This window comes from Canis lupus, chromosome 35 (genome assembly GCF_003254725.2).
Source record: "Canis lupus dingo isolate Sandy chromosome 35, ASM325472v2, whole genome shotgun sequence".
Lineage (NCBI taxonomy): Eukaryota > Metazoa > Chordata > Mammalia > Carnivora > Canidae > Canis > Canis lupus.
The window spans coordinates 24,260,710-24,286,964 of NC_064277.1; the positions used below are offsets into that span (position 1 = coordinate 24,260,710).

The 26,255-nt window shown below is 44.1% G+C and overlaps 4 protein-coding genes, 1 long non-coding RNA gene and 1 pseudogene across 5 annotated transcripts in view; 4 read left to right on the top strand and 2 right to left on the bottom strand.

Annotated features, from left to right (window-relative positions):
* The window catches only part of LOC112656904 (uncharacterized), a 39,019-nt gene extending 21,346 nt beyond the window's left edge, over positions 1-17,673 (top strand). Inside the window, exon 3 of the long non-coding RNA XR_007408345.1 lies at positions 15,094-17,673. This is a non-coding gene — a long non-coding RNA (uncharacterized LOC112656904). The remainder of the gene's footprint in view (positions 1-15,093) is intronic.
* Positions 11,514-13,255, top strand: LOC125754363 (histone H2B type 1-C/E/F/G/I). Its single transcript, XM_049105905.1, has one exon. It carries the CDS (start codon positions 11,554-11,556, stop codon positions 11,932-11,934), a length of 381 nt encoding a protein of 126 aa, XP_048961862.1. The 5' UTR covers positions 11,514-11,553; the 3' UTR covers positions 11,935-13,255.
* A 20-nt stretch (positions 17,674-17,693) lies between the features above and the next one.
* LOC112674463 (uncharacterized) lies at positions 17,694-21,380 on the bottom strand. Its single transcript, XM_049105909.1, has 2 exons — positions 21,053-21,380; positions 17,694-18,081 (listed from the first exon to the last, which is right to left on the bottom strand). Exons 1-2 carry the CDS (start codon positions 21,348-21,350, stop codon positions 17,756-17,758), a joined length of 624 nt encoding a protein of 207 aa, XP_048961866.1. The 5' UTR covers positions 21,351-21,380; the 3' UTR covers positions 17,694-17,755.
* On the top strand, positions 18,524-20,955 carry LOC112656747 (histone H1.2-like; annotated as a pseudogene).
* A 960-nt stretch (positions 21,381-22,340) lies between the features above and the next one.
* LOC125754361 (histone H2A type 1-E) lies at positions 22,341-23,696 on the bottom strand. Its single transcript, XM_049105899.1, has one exon. It carries the CDS (start codon positions 23,647-23,649, stop codon positions 23,257-23,259), a length of 393 nt encoding a protein of 130 aa, XP_048961856.1. The 5' UTR covers positions 23,650-23,696; the 3' UTR covers positions 22,341-23,256.
* A 215-nt stretch (positions 23,697-23,911) lies between these two features.
* On the top strand, positions 23,912-25,949 carry LOC112674457 (histone H2B type 1-K-like). Its single transcript, XM_025470913.3, has one exon. The coding sequence runs from the start codon at positions 23,956-23,958 to the stop codon at positions 24,361-24,363; it is 408 nt and encodes a 135-aa protein (XP_025326698.3). The 5' UTR covers positions 23,912-23,955; the 3' UTR covers positions 24,364-25,949.
* The last annotated feature ends 306 nt before the right edge of the window (positions 25,950-26,255 follow it).

Consider the following 26,255-nt stretch of genomic DNA (forward strand, 5'->3'; position numbering starts at 1 on the left):
GATGTGTTACAGTGTTTTTGCAGTTTATCTAGTCCTTAGCTATTTTGCTTCAGGGTGGCTTTCCAGAATATTTTCTTGTCCACACTGGAACCAAAAGTCCTTACAGTGTACCTCTCATCGAATACTTTGAGCCTTCAAATTTGTTTAATATTATTATTGCTGTACTTGCTGTCTCTTGGTAACATTTTCCAGGCATATTTTCCCCCATCCTTATTTTTTCTTTATTAGTATTTTACAAATCCATGCATGATTTGTTTTCAGACTCAAGAGGAGCACGTTTTTATGCATTTTGTATCATACATACTTTCTTGGTTTATAGAAAAATATAAGCAGCATAAAAAGATAAAATATTGTGCACATTCCAGAACTCTAATGTTGGGGAGGAAGAATTTCTCTATAATTCAAGGTCCTTTTAGCTGGACTAAGAATCAAATTGATATGGGAAGATGAAGACTTGAAAATCAAATTTAATACTGTCTGTATGGGGAAGCCACATAGATATGGGAATTTCAAAGACAGGCAAAATAAGGTATATTTGTTGTTCTGAACGAAGGAGACAGGGCAGGGGTCTGGGTCTTCATAGAGAGGGAAGGTAATTCACAGAGGGATAAGAAGAGCAGATGTTTGGGAATTAGATGTTTGCCCTACCGTACAAATGGGTCACTCAGAGGAATGCCTGGGTGGCTCAGTGGTTGAGCGTCGGCCTTCAGCTCAGATCCTGATCTCAGGGTCCTGGGATCAAGTCCTTCATCAGTCTCCCCAGAGGGAGCCTGCTTCTGCCTATGTCTCTGCCTCTCTCTCTCTCTCTCTCTCTCTCTCTGTGTGTGTGTGTCTCTCGTGAATAAATAAATAATCTTTTAAAAAATGAAAAATGAGTCACTCAGATAAAATTTATCTCTGTTAATAACTCTTTTTCTAGGAAAGACCACCAATTTAGAATCTTCTGTTTGGTTAAGAGAGGGACAAAAGTTCTCCTGAGACTGTGGGGTATCAAGTGCCTTTAACTCAAAATAATCGACATGCCAAAGTGGCACATTTGGAGTGGAATGGTCATGACTGTTCTTCAGTTTCCCCATCTAAAAATTCCTTGGGAGTTTTACATATTAAAAGTTGAGCTGGTAGGTTGTTTCATCTCATTGATCTAGTCTCCTAGTCCTGACAATGGGGCAGTTTAGTCAAACTCATTTCAGGAGGCAGTGATCCAGTTGTATTCTCCACTTTAGGCCTAATCAGGCACTAAATAAGAGAAATTTCTATGGAAACAAAAGAGAAGCAATGGTTAATGTTTGGATCAAATGTTAACCCAGTTTTTCTTGTTTTGTTTTTCTTAATTTATGATGGACATACAGAGAGAGAGAGAGAGAAAGAGAGAGGTAGAGACACAGGAGGAGGGAGAAGCAGGCTCCATGCCAGGAGCCAGACACGGGACTCGATCCCGGGACTCCAGGATCATGCCCTGGGCCAAAGGCAAGTGCTAAACCGCTGAGCCACCCAGGGTTCCCCTTAACCCAGTTTTTGAGTCTCAGGATAGCCAGTTGAGAAAACTTCTGAAGTCAAACGTGAAGCATCTTCAATTAGAATGAGGTCACGTATTGGCAATCTGACGGATCTTCCTAGATTACACTTCAGATGTCTCTGGGGATCTCTTGAGTGGCCCATAGAGCAACAGGACAAAGACTGTCTATGCATGAGCTATTATGGCACTTTCTTCACATCAAGTCATTTATACTTAGTTTGCCAGGGCTCTAGGAGAAAGGGAAGTCTTAGATCTCAAAGGATTTGAAGTCAGAGAGATAGGAGAAGAATCAAAAGGTTAGTTTGGAGACTTGAAGCCACACGTTGGAGGACACTAAGAAGAAATTACGATCTAGTTCAGTTTGTAATGGATAGTATTGAAATAGTGTATCTACAAAGATATGTTATTGAAACATATTTTCTCTCTATACTCCCCCTATTTTTACCAAAGATAGCCACATTAACAGTATTTTGTTTCCAAAATGAGTCTAGTATCAGAAAAATCTTGGCCTGATTATTTATATAAGTGCAGCAAGAACAGTGGTTAACCCTATAGACTTTTTAAAATCTGTAATGCTGGAGGTTTCACAAAGAGTCTCCAGATCAAACCTTTTTTTAAATAATTTTTTAGATTTTTAAAATTTAAATTCAGTTAATTAACATATATTATTACTGGTTTCAGGAGTAGTGGTCAGTATTTTATCAATGGCATATAACACCCAGTGCCCATTACATCACGTGTCTTCCCTTTTTTTAAGATTTTATTTATTTATTTGAGAGAGAGAGAGGAGGGAGAGAGTACAAGGATGAGCAGGGGGAGGGGTAGAGGACCAAGCAGACCCCCTGCTGAGCAGGGAGCCTGGGATCACCACCTGAGCCAAAGGGAAACACTTACCCAACTGAACCACCTAGATGCTCCAATCATATGCCCTCCTTAATGGCCATCACCAAGTTACCCCGTCCCCTCACACCCCTTCCCTCCAGCAACCCTCCGTTTGTTTCCTATGATTAAGTCTCTTACAGTTTGTCTCCCTCCCTGATTTCATCTTATTTTTTTCCCTCTGTTCCCCTATGACCCTCTGTTTTGATTCTTAAATTCCACAATGAGTGAGGTTATATGATATTTGTCTTTCTCTGATTGACTCATTTCACTTAGCATAATACCCTCACTTCCATCCATGTCGTTGCAAATGGCCCGATTTCATTTTTCAAAGGCTGAGTAATATTCCATTGGAATATTCCATAATATTCCACATCTTCTTTTTCTGTTCATCTGTTGATGGACATCTGGGCTCTTTCCATAATTTGGTATTGTGGACATTGCTGCTATAAGCATTGGGGTACAGGTGCCCCTTCGGATTACTACATTTCTATCTTTGGAGTAAATATCCAAGACTGCAATTGCTAGGTCATAGGGCAGCTCTATTTTCAACTTTTGGGGGAACCTCTAAATCGAACTTTAAATTCTCTTAAGGCCAGAAGCCAAGCCAAATCCTTGCCATCAGACCTAATCTGCAATACCCATACGTTTGGGTGAATTCCACTCTTCTCGAGGTCCCCAATATATCCTGGGGTTCCTGCACATGCCAGGAAGTAACCTCTACTCACCTAGTAAGGTTGTTTGGAATTCAGAAACCAAGGTATCAGGGTAACATTTCCAGGGGTCTTTATTGGCTCCATAAAATCAGCTTTAGTTCCTTAAACCTGCCTAATTATATCTGAGTCTATGCCATTCTCTCAAATATGACATCCAGTCAAAGCCCCTGTAATATAACTACTGTTTCCAATTATGTCTTGTCATAAGGAGAACACATGTTTATTGCACTTATGCAAATAAATATATTGCTATAAAAATATAAGAATTCTCACTGAGATTTTCCAGAGCATTCAGGTAAGGCGAGAAGATAAATTTTTCAATTGGTTCACAAAGGCGTATTTTGTCAAATTGTTGTAAGTTAGGTAACCTGAGAGATTCTTAAATCTGGGGTGGGGGTGGGGAAGAGGCATTTTTTTAAAAATCAGTAATGTTTTGAGGCGCCTGAGTGGCTCAGTTGTTCAGCCTCTGCCTTTGGCTCAGGTCCTGATCCCAGAGTCCCAGGACCTAATCCTGCATGAGGCCCTGGGTGGGGAGCCTGCCTGTCCCTCTGCCTCTGTCTCTGCCTCTCTCCCTGTGTCTCTCATGAATAAATAAAGTCTTTAAAAAAAAAAAAAAAAGCCAGTAATGTTTGAAACAAAAAGTCATAAAAAGTATAATTATTTTCCTCAAGTCATTCAATCCCATGTTATTAATTCTTGTTCTGTTTGAATACAATCTTTCCACTAGTCCTGGAAATCTTTACATAGTTCAGTATTTTGGTTTTGGTTCGGGTTTTTTAGAGAGAGCGACTAAGGGGAGAGGAGTAGAGGAAGAGAGAGAATCTGAAGCAGGCTCCAAGCCCAGTGCAGAGCCCAAAGTGAGGCTCCTCTCATGACCCCAAGATCATGAACCGAAATCAAGAGTTGGACGCTTAGCCAATTAAGCCACCCAGGCAGGCTGCCCAACGTAATTCAGTTTTCTGATCTTAAGGATACCAGACACCTATACGTGGAATTTTTTCCATAACTGTCACTAAAGATGTAGCACGTTTGCAGGAAACTTTTATAGTGGCATCTAAGTAAAAGTATAACTGTCTGTAAATGATAAAGACTTAAAAATGGCCATAGTTAAGGATCTGATTAGAGTTCATTACAATGTGATTGACAAGGAAATTTGATTTTTTTTGTGACATACAATACTTTAAAATAATAACATACCAAGACATCATATTTCTAGGAGTTTCACATAATTTTAGATAACAGGTCTACATAAATATAACGTAACAGGGTTTAATATCACCTTGTTGGCAATGCTTCTCATGTAATTTCACATACTAAATAAGCCTAATTAGTTTTATTTCTAAAAAAAAAAAAATTTTTTTTGTTTAATCTACCTGGGGTCTGGTGGGAAATTGCACTTAGATTCTGCGCAAGAGACTTCATTTTAGAATTTGATTGTGGGAAGTATGTCCAAAAAAAGTAACACAAGGTTTGAGCATTTGATTAAATAGGATCACAATCATTATGAAACAATATATAATTGTTCCATTTAATGAAACCAACAAGAAAAGGTAGCAGAGGCAAATACAGACGGTTACATAGTTGTGAGTAAAATTTAGTTCTTTCAATATTAAGACTGTTTTCTTAAGTAATCAAAGACCCGATAGGCATAGACATTATTTTGGGAAACTTAGAATCATTGGTTTTTCTAGGCAGATAATTTAAAAAGTAAAGAACAACTATTGTTTACAATTTCTCATAAAGGGCAAAGCAACAGTTTAAGAAAACTTTGTTCTTCCAACAAAGAGAAAACAGAAACTATGCACCCTTGTACTTTTGATATTAAACTTGTTTACTGGGATGCCTGGGTGGCTCAGCGATTGAGCACCTGCCTTCGGCCCAGGGTATGATCCTGGAGTCCCACATCTGGCTCCCTGCCAGGAGCCTGCTTCTCCCTCTGCCTATGTCTCTGCCTCTCTCTGTCTCTCTCTGGGTCTTTCATGAATAAAGACATAAATACATAAATACATAAATAAATCTTATTTACTTATTTAAATTTATCCTAATCTTAGCCACTACTGACCACACATAAAGTTTCTTCCCAAAGACTTTTTCCCCCTAAATGTACAACTTTCTTTATTTAGCACTCAAATTGTGACCTAAATTTTCCCTCTATAATAACCAGTCTTGTTGTAATACTTCCTTTTCAGTCTCAACAATTATGTACTTTTATTTTTCATGCTGCTTCTTAGCAAAAACACTATCTTACTTTCCTCACATAGAATTGTCATTTCCAATAGCCTTAATTACATTTCTTAATATTCTTAATGCTTAATGAAACCTTAATTTCTAGTGAAAACTAGTTGTGAACTGTTATATCAGAACTCTTCAGGTTGCCAAATTTATGAATATGTTTCATTATTTTTAGAAACATGTATTTTTATAATATAATCTTTCAATAAAGCATAAAATGTGTTTACTAACAGACCCAAATTTATCTTTAGTTTCTCTATAATAAGACAGAAGTAGATAGACATGTTCAGTACTTAATGGTTCATTATTTTCTCTGACTCGGAAGAGATCTAGATTACTAACAAACCTCGCTTTACTCATCATTTAACTTAGCAAAACTTTGAAATTTTTAGCTTTCCAAAGATTTTGGAAGCTAGTTAGAAGTTACCTACAAAGCTTTTCATTTTATTTTTATCTATTTCATTTACTTCTTTTAACAATTATGCATAGACTACTTGATGTAGGAAAGAGTGAGGGCTCGAAGCCGATGGCCAAGAAAGAATTCTTGAGACATCTCTTGTGCAAAAAAGGTGATTTTACTAAAGCCCAGGGACACTAACCAAGGGCAGGAAGAGCTGCCCTGAGCTCATGAGAAATGGCCTATTACATGCACTCAAGTTGGAAGGGGGTTAGGGAGAGCACAGTCTAAGGAATTTTCTTTCTTTCTTTTTTTTTTTTTCTAAGGAATTTTCACACAAGGTTGCCAGGACCTTGAGGGGCTAGCTGTTGTAGACAAAGGTCATTTATTCCTGTCTAATAAAACCCGAGTCATGAGATACTTCAGACTTCTATCGGTGGGCCATATGCTTAGAGGATGATTGCTAATAGATACCTTGGTGGGTAGAGATAAAGGAAATTTCTAAAGAAGTTTTTATACGTTAACATAGACTTATAGGGCAGGCCCGGTGGCTCATTGGTTTAGTGCCGCCTTCAGCCCAGGGCCTGATCCTGGAGACCCCGGATTGAGTCCCATGCCAGGCTCCCTGCATGGAGCCTGCTTCTCCCTATGCCTGTGTCTCTACCTCCCTCTCTCTGTGTGTCTCTCATGAATAAATAAATAAAATCTTAAAAATAAATAAATAAATAAATAAATAAATAAATAAAGTAGACTTACAGGATCCTGGGGTTGGGCTAAGATTGCCTTCTGCCCTTAGCAAAGTATGAACACCAGGCAGCTGAGTCCCTAGAGGAAGGTCACTCTGCCTGTTTCAAGGACGTGTCAGTGGGCTATAAGTTGTAAGGAAATTTAGATATTTTTCTTCTTCCTTTCTTTCCCACATCACTGTCCACAAAAACTTCATGAGGCATTAGACAGACTCAACATTAGTCTAAGCTTTTTTCTTTCAGACAAATTTTGCAACAGAAATACCATGAACTTATTTGACTTTTACTAAACAGAAGCAGAATAAAAATTTTATATTTAATGGTGATAACTCTAAAAACATAACTATTTTAATTAAGCCAACAAACTTAATTTAGCTTAATACCAAATATTTTCTCAGATTACATGAGTTTAAATTTATTTTTAACTTTCTGAATGTTGGAATACCCAATCTCTACAAACATGTACCTTCAAACTAAATAGAGTACTTGTATGTGTTAACTATACCAATACCATCCAGAGATAGAGCAAATATCTCACATTAAAACATACATGGACACACACACACACACACACACACACACACACACACACCACAAAATACAGACAAGATACAAACAAAATTTTGATATTTGTGGAGAGGATATTGTAGGCCCAATTTTTTTTTTTAATTTATCCTTTTATATGAGGAAGGGGGAGAGAGAGAGAGAGAGTGAGAGAGAGAAAGCAGGGGGAGGGGCAGAGGGACAGAGAAGGAGACAATCTCAGACTCCACACCAAGCACAGAGCCCAAAGCAGGACTTGTATTCACCACTCTGAGATTATGACTTGAGCTGAAATCAAGAGTCAGACATGTAACCAACTGAGCAATCCAGGTGCTACTAGGCCTAATTTTTAAATAGTTCCATCTATCTATCTATCTATCTATCTATCTATCTATCTATCTATCTATTTTTATGAAAAACTTCTCCCTAAAGTTTGCATGTCAAAAAGACTGCCTCTGGGTCTTAGAGAAAATGGAGGTAGAAAATGTATATCAAAAGCAGAGAGAGAGTATATAAGTTTTCTTGAAGGTGGATATTGGAGCATCTCTGCCTGTTATCATAGGTACTGTATACTCTGGCCATAAAAGCGCTTTTCAGAAGTTTGCATTTAATTTTATTTATTTTTTCTTAAAGATTTTATTTATTTATTTCTGTGAGACACACAGAGAGAGAGAGAGGCAGAGGGAGAAGCAGGCTCCATGTAGGGAGGCAGATGTGGGACTCGATCCCGGGGTTGTGGGATCAGGACATGAGCTAAAGGCCAGTGCTCAACCGCAGAGCCACTCAGGCATCCCCTGCATTTTAAAAAGGCCTCTTTCCCTCCACCCTACCCTCTCTTCTTTTTAAATATAGTCTCAATAAATAAATAAATAAATAAATAAATAATAAATAAATAAATAAATAAATAAATAAATAAATAAATAAATAAAAATAAATTCAGTCTCAGGGAACTGTGGAATGTGTTTATATTTCTTACATGGTAAGATTTATAATCTCAAGGGACTGAGAATGCAAAAGAAATTTTTGTCTGGAGTTTCAGGGTAATTCCTATTAAAAACTTACTCTTCTTTTTAAAGTACAAAACAATTTTGTTCCAATATGCTGATTTTTAAAATAATATCCACAAACATTTTGAAAGGAATATGCAAGGTTTGGAGATTGGTAAAGACGGGTGGTCTTTAACTTCTTTCTAGAGTTGTAGAGATTCTGTAGAGATTTGTAAAATAAGGAGAGTTATTCCTAATTCCCAAAAGACTGGATTATATCAAAGTATTGGCCCATCTTTTTAAATGAATTTACTTCTTCATATTACAGAGAATTTTAACCAAATTAGGAGCCCAAAATTTATGCCTTTGTAAAGTCTATCTAAAGCATTTACAACAGCCTTGTTTTTCTGGATACACAATTTAAACTGGGCTTCTATTAGCCCCTGAATATTGGCCTTTTGTAAATCATTTATGGGAGGGCCTAAGGGATTTTTTGGTTATGTATTTCCTCAGAAGCCAAAGTTGTGAATACAGTCAAGTAATCTTTCAAATCACTCCCAAAATGTGGTAGAATCTTTTCAGAGTAGAAGTAAAGGGGCTTTATAATTGAAAAGCTCTGCTGTGATCCAGGGGAACAGGATTTTGCTGTTGTGTAGTTGTGGGGCTGGGTGGAGACAGGAGGGCAGTCAATCTAGCATACTCCTGCAAAGGGCATTGATTGTATAGGCATGCCTGAGGCTTGCAGAACTTGATTACAGAGCTAAGGCAGGTAGGACCAAAGCAACCTTTATTGCTAATCTCCTGCTGCTTTTGTGAAACTCATTTTCTGGCTTTCAGCATTTACCTGAGCAACATGTATATTTTGAATCTAGAGATTAAGCCAGAGTGATCTCTGTAAATCTTGTAGGAAAGGGGAATTAAAACAGGCAGTTGCAGCCAAACTTTAAGAAGGAGAATTCACATTGCCTGTGGACATTTCCTTTTGTCTTGCGTCTGATTTCTGGTCTTTATCTTGTCAATGGAGTCCCTAAGGTGAGCCACTATAAGGCAAGCCAGGGCTCCTTAATATATATTTTTTAATACAGTCAATTTAAAGGATCCATTGTAAAAATAAATGAATGATACATTGTATGGCCATTGATGCGTAGGATCTATTAATAGTGACTTCTCTTGCTTTTTTTTAAGACTTTATTTATTTCTTCATGAAATGACACAGAGAGAGAAGCAGAGACATAGGCAGGGGGAGAAGCAGGCTCCTCTCAGGGAACCTGATGTGGGACTCGATCCCAGACCCTGGGATCAGGCCCAGAGCCAAAGGCAGATGCTCAACCGCTGAGCCACCCAGGCGTCCCCTGTTAATAGTCACTTAAACCAATGAGCTTTCTAATGGCTTAACCAAAGACACAATAGGTGTCTAGAGAGGATGCAGACGATGCAGCCCCCCTGATCCAAAAGTGTACTTATGAAATTAGTCTAAGAGAGCAAAGACCTTCATTGCGCAGGCAGTAAGGATGGTATAATGAATGAGATGTGCCTGGTCTCTCATGACAATGTGATACATCTCCAGTCTCAGATCCACTAATTCATGATATCAGGTAGGTGCTTCTGGAAAGAGACTTTCCAGCACTAACGAGGAAGGAATGCTGAGATGACAAAGATGCCTATGAACTGGAACCTCTCATGACACAGCTGAACAGAGAAATTCTGATCCCCAGTGGATTCGATTGCCCACCAAGGTGCACCCTGGTAAGTGCACCCTCCCGATGGTGACAGGGGAGACCAAAGAGAATTTTCGCGTTGGGCAAAAGCCAAGCTCTTAGGACATAGAACAAGACAAAAGGAAAATAGTAACAGATCAAAGCCTTCGGTCTCCTGGAGCCACACTAATACCTGGGAAGTATGTGCTGTGGAGTTGGGACTCCATGTTCTTTTCCAGTGTACTTACTTCATGAAGTTTACTTGAGTTTGGGGGTGACCTAGTGTCAACATAACCCTTTCCAGACCAACTTATCCTATCATGAGTGTCTTCTTCGTGCGCCTGCCAGCATTCAAATAGCTTTAGAGTGCTCAATCCATACCCACAAATTATGATGCCTTGGCTCCCAAGAAGTCCCTTAGCAAGAGACCACAAACAGCATAAGAGACACAGACAAAACAAAAACAACAACAACGAAAAAAAAAGCAAAGACCATCTCTGGGAGGAAAAGGATCAGTTAGTTACCAAAGAGTACTCTGTCAAATTAAGCAGAGTCATTTAGTCCAAGAAACTAGTTCCACAAATATTCTCCGTTCCTAATCTAAACGTAGAAAGAGAGAAAAAGAATTCTTACCATTCTGGCTCCATCACTACCGTCGCACTCCACAGAGACTAAAAGAGGCAGACATGATAAATCTTACCTGATGCCAGCAATGTGGCAGATCTCCTAAGTTTCTAAGCTGCAGCAGAGTCTGGGGCAAGAAGTATCCGAGGAGTTAAAGTATCCTGGCATTTAGGACAGCTGTAGGGGAGCAAATAATCCTGTCCCTTCAAAGCTCCCTGAGGCTAGACTCAAATTGGTATGAAAAGACTTAAAAAGAGAAAACCAACCATACACTGTACATATGGGGAATTCACAAAGACACGGATATTCCAAAGACAGGGAAAATGAAGCAGATAGATATAGATATAGATATAGATATAGATATAGATAGATAGATATAGATAGATATTTATATATATACTATAAAGGATATATATATCACAGTAAACTAAGGAAACTAGTATATATATACACCATACACATATATACTATACAGTAGGTGAGATATATATATATATTGGAGCCCTTCTTCGGGGCCGGCGCGGACTTGGCTGGCTCGGGCATATCGACCAGGCTTTCTCCTGAGAGAAGAGAAATGGAGTCCGCTTCGCCGAAGGAGTTTGAGAGGAACCCAAGGCACTCCCTAGAGCAGATGTTTGATAGATGTTTGACCTACCATAGGTGTGTGTCACTGATATAAAATTGATCTCTGTTAATAATACTTATTCGAGAAAGGTACCCTTTAGCCAGTTTAGATTCTCCTCTATCGTTAAGAGAAGAAGAAAAATATCTCAAGCATGCGGGGTCTCAAGTGCCTTCAACTCAAAATAACCCACACTCCAAAGACTCACAACTGCAGGGCAGTGGCCCCTCCTGAACAACTACACTATAAAAACTCTGAATATGTTATACACTAGATTGCCTACCTGGCATTCGAAAATACAAGAGTGTGATTTCTAATATTGAATATTAATCCATAAGTTAATCGGCATTCCTATTAATAATCAGATCTTACTGTAATAAAACACCTTTCACTAAAGCAGCCAGGCTGACCCGCTGCATCAAGATCTGACCAATGGGAGAGCAGAACTCCAGCCAATCACTAGACGGCAGGCCGTACACAAGCCGACGAATCAGCGGTGGCAGAGCCTATCCTTCATTTGCATAACGTTGGCTACAAATAGACAGGCTCCCGAGGCGGACTCCATTTTCTCTTCTCCGGAGAAAGCCGAGTCGGTATGCCCGAGCCCGCCAAGTCCGCGCCGGCCCCGAAGAAGGGCTCCAAGAAGGCGGTGACCAAGGCGCAGAAGAAGGACGGCAAGAAGCGCAAGCGCAGCCGCAAGGAGAGCTACTCGGTGTACGTGTACAAGGTGCTGAAGCAGGTGCACCCCGACACGGGCATCTCGTCCAAGGCCATGGGCATCATGAACTCGTTCGTCAACGACATCTTCGAGCGCATCGCGGGCGAGGCGTCGCGCCTGGCGCATTACAACAAGCGCTCGACCATCACGTCCAGGGAGATCCAGACGGCCGTGCGCCTGCTGCTGCCCGGGGAGCTGGCCAAGCACGCCGTGTCCGAGGGCACCAAGGCCGTCACCAAGTACACCAGCTCCAAGTAAACGTGCCAAGTAAGCGTCTCCTTCCCAACCCCAAAGGCTCTTTTCAGAGCCACACGGTTTCACCAGCAGAGCTGTGCGACTGGCACTCGCTGTACTCGTAGCTTGGGGTCCGGTCAGGTTAGTAGGGACCTCCGGGACGCCACCGCCCGTAGCCGAGGTCGGGTGGCGGGCTCCCCGCCCGTGACTCTGACAGCCGTGGTGTGCACACGCGTCCCCAGCAGCGGGAACGAACGCGCACTGGAATGGTCCCCACTCGCAGCCCTCGCCCTTGGAGCCCCGGATCGCCTTCCTGACAGGTGTTCGGGCGCGGGCAGTGCTGGAGGGATCTCTAAGCTCCGAGGACTGACCTGGAGGCCCCGGGCTCCCGCCTTCTGTTCAGTGTCGCCCCACAGGGTGGGGACGGCCACAGGGACCTTTGAAAAGCGCGTCTTTACAGGCGAGGGTTCCTCTTCGGTGCCACAGGGCTCGCCACCCCGGGTTCTTTGTGTGGCTCGGATTCCTCCCCGCCTCCCCCCGCCCACGCCCGCCTCCCTCTGCCCCACTCGCTTGCTCCGGGCTGTCCGGGACCTGGCTGGACACCTGCTGCGGGTCTGTAAGTGTGTTGGGCGGCTGAACGCTCCAGTCCGGACACCGGTCCCTAGAGTTAGCGGGCGTGGCTGTACCCTTCCCTTCCTCAGCTGCTCTGAAAAGGCGTTCGTTACATTTGATGCTTAGGGGTTACGGGGAAGACTGCGTTCCCCTCGCGCTCTCCTCCCTGACTCCCACATGAGCTGCGAAGACCTTTCTGGGCCTTCAGCCGCCTCCGTCTCCTCCCTAGCGCAGCCACAGGAGGAGAAGGCTGGCTCAGCACCCCGAGTCCAGCCTTTTCTGTCACGGGCGAGTCCCCTCCGAGCCGTCCACCTGTCCTGTCTCCAGCCCCGGCCCCCCAGCTCAGTGATCCCGGAGAGAAGCCCCGACACCCGGGCTCAGAGAGCGGAGAAGAGCAGGACGTGCGTTTTAACATTGTGATGCTGGACACCAAGGTCTGGAAGGTTTGTGGTTTGTGAGCACCTGATGCCCAAGAGCCTACACCCCGAAAGTCAAAAGTAGAATCGGTCTCCTTGCCTCATTTCTCCGCACGCTGCCATGTGGAGGCTTCCTTTTCGAAGTTAGGTGAGAAAGATTGGGTCCAGAACACCTCACCTGTGAACGGAAAGACCTAATGCACCCAGGAATAGCTAACTCTGTCCTCCTCTATCCCTTATTCTCCCAAAAAGGCAAACAATCACAAGGAAACAAGTATTTTCTGGTTGCCAAATTAAAACTGCACTTCAAATTCTGATCCTCTTGTTCCAGTCTGAGATAATACCAAACTCTCCTGTGCGTAGAGAATCTACTTTCCATACCAGAGGGAGCCCAGTTCTGGAATAAAGCACCTGCTCATGGATTATTCCTCTCAGGGCCTTACAGGGACCCCTCCCCTACTGCACAACATCAGAAATCGAGCCCATAGCCTGCCCCTCACCTAAAACTCAAACCAAATCTCAGAGGCTCCAGCCTCCAGGATTTTAAAATGTTCTCTGCCTGAAATGTCCTTAATTCCGCTGCATCCCTAACAAACACACGCACGCACAGTTTTTTAAATCAACAACTCACCTTTCCGCTCAATCTAAACGCTATTGGAGAAGCTGAGCCACACTAATAAAGTCTCTCACAGCCAGCCACAAAGGACTGGCTGTATTCCCAGCCCCAGACTAATCATTACTAAGTGGCTGGGACCCTCAGGACTACTGCGGTTGAATCAGGACCTGATCCCTGAGACTAGTGAGAAACTCTGCCTTCTCTGGAGCACAGAACAACCAGCAAGGGGAGACCTGACAACACTGAAAAACGTTAGAGAAAAGGGGGGGGGGGGGGGCGGTCATGGCACTGCCTGATACAAAGCCTTCTAGGCAGAAATAAAGAGCATCCATTTGGTCATTCCTATCCAGATGCCAAACAATTATGTCCTGAGGATTCAGAGCAGGGCTTCTAACCTTATGAGTGCATCAAAATCACCTGGAGGCTTGCTGGAGGACAGATTACTGGCCCCACTCCCAGAGATTCTGTTCCTTGGCTCTGGGCAAAATCTGGGAACTTGGCTTCCTAACAAGTTTCCACAGATACAAATGTTGCTTGTAGCTACTCTGCTTTGAGAACATCTGATACATGGAGAACAAGCCAAACAAAAGCCCTTCCTGGGAGGGGGGGGGGTGGTTCTGATGGTAAAGTTGAGCTTATGACATATGAGGAAAGGAAAATCAGGAGTGCCTGGGTGGCTCTGTCAGTTCAGCATCTGCCTTTACCTCCGGTTATGATCCCAGGGACCTGGGTTCAAGCCCCACATTTGGGCTCCCTGCTCTGAGGGGAACCTGCTTCTCCCTCTACACCCACCCCACTCTTGTGCTCTCGATTTCTCTCAAATAAAATCTTGTTTAAAAATGAGGAAAGAAAAATCAGAGGAGAGTTGAAGCAATTCCTTTATTTGGTCAGATATTGATTTCCTCTGTGTGAGGTATTAAGCTACAGCAGGAAGTGTTGGACAAGAGACCAAGAGAGGAGAGATCATCATCACACTGATGCCTCAGCTCAATCATTTCAAATAGCAGTTCTCACCGCTATGAAATCATTTGAGATAAAACAGGTGCCGTGCCCTGATACTGATGAGATGATGCTTCCAATGAGGAAACCAATGACCTAGGGGGTAGGTAGTCCAGGGCAAGGGACTGTTGGTACAATAAAGTCCTAGGGCAGGGATGACTTTGTGCTCAGGGGTGGAAGGGATCCAGGGTGGCTCAGAGGCTGGGAGACTTGTAAGCAAAGGTCAGGTGTTAGGACATAAGGCCGAGGGTTAAACGGGTGCCTGAAAATGTTGGGCTTTGTTGGCCAAAGAAGGCACCCAGGTAATTATTGTGTCAAGAGAAACTATTAGAATTTGAAAGCACTCAGGGTGCTGTGTGGAAAATGGTATTTGTGGGTTTAGAGGTAGAAACAAGCAGAAGAAAGAACGGAAGAGTTATTGCAATAACCCTGGTGAAATTATTACAGGTGCTATGGACGAAAAAGTCCCAAGAATTCATTGATGAACACAGTTTCATGGGTAAAGAAAAGTGTGGATGACATTGATGGAGCACTTTCCAGGTGTTGAAGACACTGTGCCAGACTCTCTCCTTAAAGGGCAGCTCACATCATCCTTCTCAACATCCACAGTATCCACATACAACCATTCTCTCTGTCTAGTTGACTAGGGATGAGCCAGGTGTGGGGATGGAGTTGGGACCAGATGGTGCACCTCCAGGTTGTGTGCTTGCCCACAGCCTACGATGAGGCTGAAGTTCTTGGATGAATGATCACCAACCATGGGACAGGCTGAGGTTTCAGAAACTGGGACAGGACCATTTATAAATCCCCATCAACATTCCATTGGAGGGTCAAGTAAGTAGTTGTAGATATGAACCTGATATTCAGAGGCAACTTTGGGACTGTATAAAGAAATGTTTAAATATTTGGAGTGGCAATTTTACTGTGCTTGGCACACATTAATGCTGGTATTTACCCATGGAGAAAGAATAAGGAATGACTCAAACTTCAGAGAAAAAGAAGGGAGCCAAAGATTCTAAATGCTGAGGAAGAGAATGAAGAGAATAGACTCACAAAAGTCAAGAAAAGAGTATGTCAGGAAAGAGGACATGGCCAACCTATGGTGATGTGTATGAGATGAGGAAAATGACCTTTGCATATGATAAATGGATCTCACTGGAAATTCGGATTCTAGGTAACAGAGAGTTACCCAGATTTCGGGGGGACAGCTTCAGGAGTATTCCCTCTTACCTAGGCTTTAAGTGTCCGCACTATGTTGTTCCTCTCTGTCTTGGGTCATCATGGATGACTGATGCTGGCACCTCTCCAGCTGGATCAGTTAGATTTGCTTTCCTAGAAACTAGAAAACAGGACAGAACAGAAAGTCCTGCCTGCTCAGCACTTTTGTCAGGGTGGTAGGAGAACATCTCCTTCAAAAGTTTTTTACATTGCTTAAATAAACTGGAATTGAGTTTTTATGGTTGCATCCACAAATCATTCATCGTTTCACTCACAACTTCTCAGGAAAACATGTAAAGTCAAATATGGTCATGTTAATCATCCTCCACTATCCTGCTCAGTGTCACAGAAGTATTAACTTACCCTCACGTTACTTAGGATGGAGAGTGGTTAGTGATTTGCTGCAGACCACAAAGACAGAAGGAGACAGGTCAGGACTTTAAGAGCATGTATTCATAATTTATAGGTCCCCTTCTTTTTCTCTGGGCCTAATTTCATGAGCAATAATGATAATAGTAATAGCAATAATAATCAAAGAGAAAACATAGAGCACTTACCGTGCACCATGCACTGGACAAAATGGTTTGGTTTTATTCACCCCAAACCTATAAGGTCGATACTACTGTTTTCCCCATTTTACAGATGGGGCAACGGAGACACAGAGAGGTTAAGTGACTCAACCAAAGACAACACAAGCACAAATCTCTCTCTGTACAAGGCTTCCAGTTTCATAGATTTTATATATACCTGAGATGATATTGGGAACTTGTAAACTTAACCTATGATTTGCTCAAAAACGTAGACTCCTACATACTGAGGCCTTGTTAGTGTTATTTACCCAGATGGGTGAATGGAAGACATTTCAGTGGGCCTTAGGAAAAATTCATGACTTCTTCCTGAATCAGGGTGAAAATAAATTCCTCATTGCTTGTATTTACTCCCAAATCATGTGAGATTCAGTTCGTACTTTCAAGCTTTAACTTTAAGGAGTTATTCATGTCACACAGGACAGATCCACCGTGATCAGTTCCCCTCTGAAGGGCAACTCTGCTCCTCCTGATAAATCCAGGACCTTTTCCCTTCAAGTCATTGCTCTGCTATCCCCTGGGACCTGATGTCCCTGCCAAGGGACTGTTGGATCACCTTCTTACCTGGTGGGAAAGGGGAAAGCCCAGACCTGGGAGTGACTTCTGACTTTTGCAGCTCTTAGCCACATTCTTACCTGTGTTCCAGGAAAGCGGGGACATGTTGCCTAAGGCTACAAGGCCACCCGCCCAGCTATGTAGTTTATTCTGTTCAAGTGAACAATCTTAATGGGGGGGGGGGGGGGGGGGGGGAGCCAGCCTACACAGCAAGGAACCTCTAAGACTCTCCACAAAACCACACTGGGATCACACCAAAGGATACAGGGGTAAAGTGGCAGTCTGTGGCATGCTTAAAGAACCTAAGAACAAGAAAGCGGGAACTCACTAGAAAACCAACGTAATTTTTCCCTTATCTGCTGATACTAGGCAAGGTGGGATTTAAACCCTAAAAACCTGGGCTCGCACAGTCAGGATAGGCTGCATGCAGACCATAGAACCATCATCACCTGTTAACTGAAGGGACCTCGGAAGTCTAAGATTCTGTCCGATAATAAACGAAGGCACTTGATTAAAGCACCTTTTAAGTGGACCTATAGCACGTGTACATTAGGTGGTCTTGGAGGAAGATCAGAACCTCTGGATGCAATTCAGTGGAGAGGCGGACAGGTCCTCCCCCCCCCCCCCCCCCAGGATGCCTCACGACGGACAGGCATGAAGGGGTCAAATTTAGAATGGGAGCAGTTGCCTGGGCGAATGGAGACCCAACTAGGTGTAGTCTGCCGAAGTAAGAAACTCACAGCGATAGTACAAAGTGAGCACCTCTTTCTGTAGACTAGATAGGTGGCCCTGAAAAGGGCCTTTGGTTGCAAACTGGGATTTCCTGGAGCTGAACTCACAACTCAGCCGCCGAAGCCGTAGAGGGTGCGGCCCTGGCGCTTGAGCGCGTAGACCACGTCCATGGCCGTGACCGTCTTGCGCTTGGCGTGCTCCGTGTAGGTGACGGCGTCCCGGATCACGTTCTCCAGGAACACCTTGAGCACCCCGCGGGTCTCCTCGTAGATGAGGCCCGAGATGCGCTTGACGCCGCCGCGCCGGGCCAGCCGCCGGATGGCGGGCTTGGTGATGCCCTGGATGTTGTCGCGCAGCACCTTGCGGTGGCGCTTGGCGCCGCCCTTGCCCAGCCCCTTCCCGCCCTTGCCGCGACCAGACATGACCACACCAGAACCTCCCGAGCCTGCACGGCACTACCGGCTGCCACCACGCCGCACTTTTATAACAATGTGACGGACCTGTTTGAAAACCGCAAGCGCAGGGGCGGATCCACACTCCGTTCCCGCCCATCGCCCTTCTAGCCTTTGCTCAGACTGTGCAGACCCGGAAGGCCGGGCGCCCCAAGCGGAGTCTGTGCCGGGGGAAGGGGATTCCGTAAATCCTCTCGAGTATGTGATCCGTGCAATGGCCTTGCAGCACTTGCAGCCTCTATGCCGGCCACCCGCTATGCCGGGCACCAATGCATACGCTTTCCACAAAGACCTCGTCCTTCACATTTCCCAAACAAGGGCAGAAATATTTAGATCCTCCTCGCTGTTGTCCCTAGGAGAGGTTTTCAATAAAATTTGAAGCTAATCCTATCTGTATTGCTAAGATTCTGTTCGTGTTATCGACCGATGGGTGTCCGGTCCCTACGGAGGGCGGCTGGCTGGGATGCAGGCTGTCCGGTCCCTGCGGAGGGAACGGACAGAATCGCCTTAAACATTTCAAAGTCAAGTCAGGTTCCACACTGAAGGCTGCGCTGAGCATATGCCACAGTGAGGAGAGCCTGGTTCTGCTGTGAGTCTCCACTCTGCGACTTCAGTGTATACTTAGTTATGCACAGCTTACAGGTAGCGCGGTGTCCGCCTCCACGTTCTGGTGCTCCGGCCTTTGGCATGACCTAGAACGCGGCTCTGGACACAGCCTGCCGCCGTGCTACCTACAGGACCTCGGGCGGGCTATACTCGCTTCTTTTCCTTCCCAAATGTATAAGAAAGTCTAAGTCATAGAGCATTGAATTTTTTTTTTTAATTTATTTATGATAGTCACACAGAGAGTGAGAGAAAGAGAGGCAGAGACATAGCAGAGGGAGAACCAGGCTCCATACACCGGGAGCCCGACGTGGGATTCAATCCCAGGGCTCCAGGATCGCGCCCTGGGCCAAAGGCAGGCGCCAAACCGCTGCGCCACCCAAGGATCCCGAGCATTGAATTTTCAAAGGGAAAACTTATGTAAAGCGTTTACTATCCGCAAATAAGCACTCACAAAATGATTATGATATATTATTGTGGATGTTTCTCTGCTCCTTCACTCACTATTCGCTCCTCGGAATGATGAGCCTAACAGAGCATCCTAGTTTCCTACAACTTTCTTTCCAGAACTCCTTAAAAATAATAAGCACTGAAAGATTGAATTCAGCACTAATCCGTTTGTGGAGTTCTAGTAGACTTTGTGGGGATTTGGCTTCTCCTCCAGGGAGAAGCTGAATTACAGGAGTATAAATTTGATAATGCTTATTTAGAACTCTGTTTAGGTTTTTCTCTCTCCTTTCTATTACTACAGATAAATCATTTTTTTGACTGGATTCTTTTGCTCACCACCATGTAAAGGGACCAAAACCCCATAATTTTCACAATAATTTACCATATTTAATAGGAATATGGTTGCTGAAACATGCATCCTGTATATTGATAAAAGGATCAAGTCTCTCTAAGGAGAGACATAGTTGGACTACTCAGAACCCACTGGTGTTTATTGGAGCTGGCTACATTGATAGTTCCTTTGAACCCTTACTAAGCAGCTGTTGAACGTATGAGAAGCCAAGAATGTATAGAATAACCCTAGAGAGCAAGTTATCAAAAGCACAAAGCGATGAATTTGTATTTTAAATGAAAATCAAGAAGTTGTCTCTCTAACCTGTGAATCTCTCAGGGTGTCAGGGGCTTTTGAAAAGAGCTGAAACCCAGATGATGAAAACCGGAAAATGTCAAAGCGTTTGGGGTCCCGCTTCGCTATAGAATGTAATCAGCGTGATTCCTCCCCAGGAAATTTTAATTATTTTTGCTTTCCCCAACTGTAGCAAACACAATTCCAGGACAGAGCTGACACCAGGCTGCTATCATGTTGGAGGACTGAGCTCGGAGCCAATCAGCGCGCAGCGTCTTTGTTGTCTATACACATACACACACACACGCACACATGCACACACGCACGCACACTGGGCCAGGAGCTCAAATCCTAGACTCGATTAATATTATTTTCTTTCAGCTTTAGGACCCCAAACCCACCGTGTCCAAGACCGCTCCTGCCGCGCCCCCCCCCGCCCCGCCCCAACCCCACTCAGAAAACGCCGGTGAAGAAGGCCCACAAGACCACCGGCGCAGCCAAGCGCAAGGCGTCCGGGCCCCCGGTGTCCGAGCTCATCACCAAGGCCGTGGCCGCGTCCAAGGAGCGCAGCGGCGTGTCCCTGGCCGCGCTCAAGAAGGCGCTGGCGGCCGCCGGCTACGACGTGGAGAAGAACAACAGCCGCATCAAGCTGGGCCTCAAGAGCCTGGTGAGCAAGGGGACCCTGGTGCAGACCAAGGGCACCGGCGCCTCGGGCTCCTTCAAGCTCAACAAGAAGGCGGCCTCGGGGGAGGCCAAGCCCAAGGCCAGGAAGGCGGGCGCGGCCAAGCCCAAGCGGGCGGCGGGGACGGCCAAGAAGCCCAAGAAGGCAGCCGGGACCGGCACCCCCAAGAAGAGCGCCAAGAAGACCCCGAAGAAGGCCAAGAAGCCCGCCACGGCCACCGTCACCAAAAAGGTGGCCAAGAGCCCAAAAAAGGAGAAAGCGGCCAAGGCCAAAGCAGCCAAACCCAATACGGTAGCCGCCAAGAAGTAAGAATTCAGGCTACAGAAGAATGCTTTAACGACTCTTTTCAGAGCCACACAACTAATCTTATGAAAGAATTGTATCACTTGCTTCCTCCAGCATCTTTCACAATTCAACCAAGTACACAGCAACCTTTCATTAGAAAAGGGATGGACCTTAGCTCTAAAAACAGCCTTTGAGCTTAAGGCTAGATGCTATCACCGGCTTAAAAGAATTTACGCCCTCTCCCCGCGGATGCGGCGCGCCAGCTGGATGTCCTTGGGCATGATGGTGACGCGCTTGGCGTGGATGGCGCAGAGGTTGGTGTCCTCGAAGAGCCCCACCAGGTAGGCCTCGCACGCCTCCTGCAGCGCCATGACGGCCGAGCTCTGGAAGCGCAGGTCGGTCTTGAAGTCCTGCGCGATCTCGCGCACCAGGCGCTGGAACGGCAGCTTGCGGATCAGCAGCTCCGTGGACTTCTGGTAGCGCCGGATCTCGCGCAGGGCCACCGTGCCGGGCCGGTAGCGGTGCGGCTTCTTGACGCCGCCGGTGGCCGGCGCGCTCTTGCGGGCCGCCTTGGTGGCCAGCTGCTTGCGCGGGGCCTTGCCGCCCATCCACTTCCATGGTGACAGCTGTTTGCGCAAGGCCTGATGGACAAGCAAGCAGTTGCCTTCCTGCAAGGCATCCTAAAATTAACCACAACACTTCAACACTTACATGAAGGAAAGAGGAAACCATACCACACTCTCTCTCTCTCTCTGATTGGACAGACATTTAATTCCAAGGCTCCAAGGGAATCAAACCAATATAGGTTAGTAACCTTCACTCCCTGAATCACATGATCTCCAGTGCATTTAATCCAAAAATTAATGTCTTCAAAGAAAAAAATCAATATCTTCCTCCAATCTATTAACCTAACTGCTTATGTTGTCAACTTTCTCATCTCTACCTTATTTATAGTGATCTATTATCTACCTTAACTGTTTATTTACAATGTTCTCTAGCTTTTGAAAGCAGAATTTGATGCAAATTATTACAATGATACTTCTTGTGAGCTGAATAAAAATTTAAAGTATGGCCTCTCAAACTGGCTTTCTTTACATAATTTTGAAAAGACACCCTCTAGATGCGATTGTCCACGTAATTTTTTACCTTCGATCGAGTTTAGGAAGGCTAATTTAAGGTCTATTTCTTGATGCCTCTGTTCAAAGTCAGATTTTTTATTTTATTTTATTGTTTTTAAGATTTTATTTATTTATTCATGAGAGGCAGAGGGAGACATGGGGGGGAGCCTGACATGGGACTGGATTCCTGGTTTCCAGGATCAGGGCCTGGGCTAAAGGCTGCGCTAAACCAGTGAGCCACCAGGGCCGCCCTCAAAGTCAGATATTTTTTTTAAGACTTATTTATTTATTATTATTCATGATAGACACAGAGAGAAAGAGAGAGAGTCAGAGACACAGAAGGAGGGAAAAGCAGGCTCCATGCCTGGAGCGCGATGTGGGACTTGATCCCATGACTCCAGGATCACAAACTGGGCCAAAGGCAGGCGCCAAACCACTGAGCCACGCAGGGATCCCCCAAAGTCAGATTTTTAAATATATTTTATACAGCTGAATGTATACTTATTACTATAATTTCATCAAACATATTTGCACTAAGCAAAATTTGTGAAAATGTTAAAAGACACCCAAAGTGGTAAATGGTACAGATATCATTGTCTTTTTAAAGTCATGTTGAACCCAGAGAAGAAGCTCTGTCTAAAGGACAACTGATTCCAGGGCATATAGCATTGTATTCCAGATTACAACAGAATGGCCGTAGCCCAGTAGTCGGGTTTATTGGTTTACTTAATGGTTTATTGTTTTTTAAAGTCTGAATTGCAGATGCTTTTGCCTACCAAGGTGCAAAACAACAGCTTTCAATAATGTATCAATAAAGGTATAGTTTTGGGACGCCTGCATAGCTCAGTATTTGAGCATGGGCCTTTGGCTCAGGGCATGATCCCAGGGTCTGGGGATCTAATACCACACCTGGCTCCCTGCAAAGAACCTGCTTCTCCCTCTGCCTGTCTCTGCCTCTCTCTCATTTTGTCTCATAAATAAATAAAATCCTTAATAAAAAATTAAAATGAAGGCATAGTTTTATCACTAATTGGATTTGAATCTAAACTTCCAACATAAACCAAGCGTTATGCTTCACATTATCTGATGGTTTACAATGCCGAGACTGCAGTATATAAACACGTGTAGCACAATCTCTCTATATCATTTTAATTTGCCAGTGACAACTTTTTTATGGTAACTCTAAACTGATTAGTTTCATCTTTCTGTGTAGTTGGAAGCACAAACATCTACTCCCGGGTGATGAACTACCCTGCAAGGGTTTTTCAACTAGTTACAATTAATTAAAAAAAAAAAAAATGTAAGCCCTTTTCAATGAGTATGGGGGTGGCTCTGAAAAGAGCCTTTGGTTAAAAGTAACACCTCGATGAATTAAGATTGTTATTTTTTTACCACTTTACTTTCCCTTGGCCTTGTGGTGGCTCTCGGTCTTCTTGGGCAGCAGCACGGCCTGGATGTTGGGCAGGACGCCGCCCTGCGCGATGGTCACGCGGCCCAGCAGCTTGTTGAGCTCCTCGTCGTTGCGGATGGCCAGCTGCAGGTGGCGCGGGATGATGCGCGTCTTCTTGTTGTCGCGGGCCGCGTTGCCCGCCAGCTCCAGGATCTCGGCCGTCAGGTACTCCAGCACGGCCGCCAGGTACACCGGCGCGCCCGCCCCGACCCGCTCCGCGTAGTTGCCCTTGCGGAGCAGGCGGTGGACGCGGCCCACCGGGAACTGGAGCCCGGCCCGCGACGAGCGCGTCTTGGCCTTGGCGCGAGCCTTGCCGCCCTGCTTCCCGCGTCCCGACATCTTAACAACCTCTAAACCCTTGGGTTACAAAGGAAAAAGAAATGGAAGCACGAGTCCTTTCCGCAAATGAGAAACAATTATACTTGCAAGCCGAATTGTAAATTAGGCGGTTTCATTGGCTAAAACAATCTTGACGTCTGCACCAATTACAAATCAGAATTAAAGACACGTAATTTCCGTACTAACTTCAGTTTATTCAATCAGTCTGACTCTTAAAACTTCACTCCCATAGGAGTCATACAAATATTATGAGCGTTGTAAGGAGGGCACATATCTGTAACCTCCGAAGCATAGTTCTTCTGCGTCATGCCCGAGCCCGCCAAGTCCGCGCCGGCCCCGAAGAAGGGCTCCAAGAAGGCGGTGACCAAGGCGCAGAAGAAGGACGGCAAGAAGCGCAAGCGCAGCCGCAAGGAGAGCTACTCGGTGTACGTGTACAAGGTGCTGAAGCAGGTGCACCCCGACACGGGCATCTCGTCCAAGGCCATGGGCATCATGAACTCGTTCGTCAACGACATCTTCGAGCGCATCGCGGGCGAGGCGTCGCGCCTGGCGCATTACAACAAGCGCTCGACCATCACGTCCAGGGAGATCCAGACGGCCGTGCGCCCGCTGTTTCCCTTGGGAGCTGGACCTCCAAATAAGCCTGACAAAATGTCTTCATATATGTCCCCTAAGACACTTAAGAGCCAGCCAGCTTTTCAGCGTAAGTTGTAATGGCTTTAAGAGTTAATGTAACAGCTGAAGGTGTTTTGCTTTGCTTTGCTGAAAATGTTAGGCTTGCGGTTGTGTGGTACTAGCAGTTCAAAATACATACTTCTTCACTGGTTGTAAGAGAAAGGTAGGAATATAGTTAATGGCAGGATGGATTTCTCTTGTCTCTACTTCCCATTTTGACTACACGCCTGGCTCAGGTGGTACAGAGATGTTTCACTGAAACTCCTTCCATGTAGTGTCCTTTACACATTGGTTCTATGAAAAGCCAAGAGGGCTTAAGAAATTTGCAGTGCTATTTTTGTTACTGGTATGTTAGGTTAAAAAGAAACTCGTTTATTTCCAGATTCCTGGACTTATGCTTAAGGCAATACAATTTGCAAATACTAATGGGATCAAGGCAATGCATGAAAATTGAAAAACAAATATCGCTGACTACAAGATGGGCTTATTTAATTGTAATGAGAATTTTCCCAAGACTTGTTTAATGATTAGGGAGACCATTGGCAAAATCCCACATTGCAGTAATGATGCTGGCAGTGTGGGAAAGAAATACCTTTTAGAGATATTTTGGTGCCTCTCCCTTAAAATTATTTTCCTCCAGAGTGGATTTTAAATCAGCTTCTTTCTATCTTGGTCAACAAAAATTCTTTTTAAACTAAAAAAAAAACAAAAACAAAACAACAACAACAAAAAAACATGTTATTCTGGTAACCTACCACTGCCCTGGCATATGCAGACATATATAACAGTAAGGGAAACTTAAACTTTTTTCCTTGTAATTAGAAACCTACTTAAAGTTATAAACTGCCATGAATGGTATCCCACTTGAATTAAATGCTAAGAATGTACATATAAGAAATTTGTACAGATTCAACCCAAATAGGAAAACTACTCTATTCTTGTATAATTTCCTTCATGAATAACAAACTCTCTACTCCCTACACGACACAAATGTGCACGCGCACACACACACGCACACACACAAATGACACAAATGACACACACAAAGAATATATGCATCTTAAAACAAAACAAAAGCAACAAGGAGAGAAATGTAAAAGAATGAAAAACAATCTAATTGGTTTTCAAATACCAGATTGCTGTATATTAGAGCTTTTATTGTTATAGTCAATTTTTGCTTTATGTAGTCCCAGAAGTAAATAAATATCTGAACAAGGTATATATGACCTTTCCCGGAGTCCATAAACACCCTGAAAGTACCTATGGTAGTTTGTCCATATGTCTTCCCCCTCATAGAGCAGAAAGTATATCGTTTTCTATCAAATTCTAAAAACACTATGACCCATTGTGCTGGGCAGAAAACTGCCATCCCGATTATATCTAACTCCTAATTTATAAGGGTCTGAATATGTTAGGTTCCATAACAGAGGGCAATAAACGTTGCAGATGGCACTAAGATTGCCGATTACCTGATTTTTTAAAGGGAGATTATCCTGAATTATCCACGTGAGCCCTATGTAATCACATGGATACTTAAAATTGGAAGAGGTCAACTGAATACAGAACCAGAGATGTAACAGCCCGAGGATTTGGCCAGAGGTCACTGGCATTGAAAATTGAGAAAGGCAGCCCTGTGCCAAGGAAAGATGATAGCCTCTAGGAGCTGGAAAAGGCAAGCGAACAAATTTTCTTTGAAAGACCCCCGAAAAGGCCAAATTCCTGACCCCTTGATTTTAGCTCAGTGAAATCCATACCCAAATGCTGATCTACAGAACTATGAAATTATAAATTTGTACTGATTTAAGCCACTAAATCTGTGATAATCTGTCAGACCAACAATAAGAAATTAATGCACCCACATAATTTAGGAATTAGTGATTCTGTATTCAGTGACATTAAGATTACAACTACATGTATGTGTAAATATAAAT

Excerpts from the sequence above, each read along its gene's own strand:
- LOC125754363 (XM_049105905.1), top strand. The coding sequence starts at position 11,554 with ATGCCCGAGCCCGCCAAGTCCGCGCCGGCCCCGAAGAAGGGCTCCAAG.
- LOC112674463 (XM_049105909.1), bottom strand. The coding sequence starts at position 21,350 with ATGGGCGGCAAGGCCCCGCGCAAGCAGCTGGCCACCAAGGCGGCCCGC. Across the intron at positions 18,082-21,052 it reads CTTCGAGGACACCAACCTCT|GTTCTGGTGTGGTCATGTCT; the intron begins GCGCCATCCACG and ends CAGGCTCGGGAG.
- LOC125754361 (XM_049105899.1), bottom strand. The coding sequence starts at position 23,649 with ATGTCGGGACGCGGGAAGCAGGGCGGCAAGGCTCGCGCCAAGGCCAAG.
- LOC112674457 (XM_025470913.3), top strand. The coding sequence starts at position 23,956 with ATGCCCGAGCCCGCCAAGTCCGCGCCGGCCCCGAAGAAGGGCTCCAAG.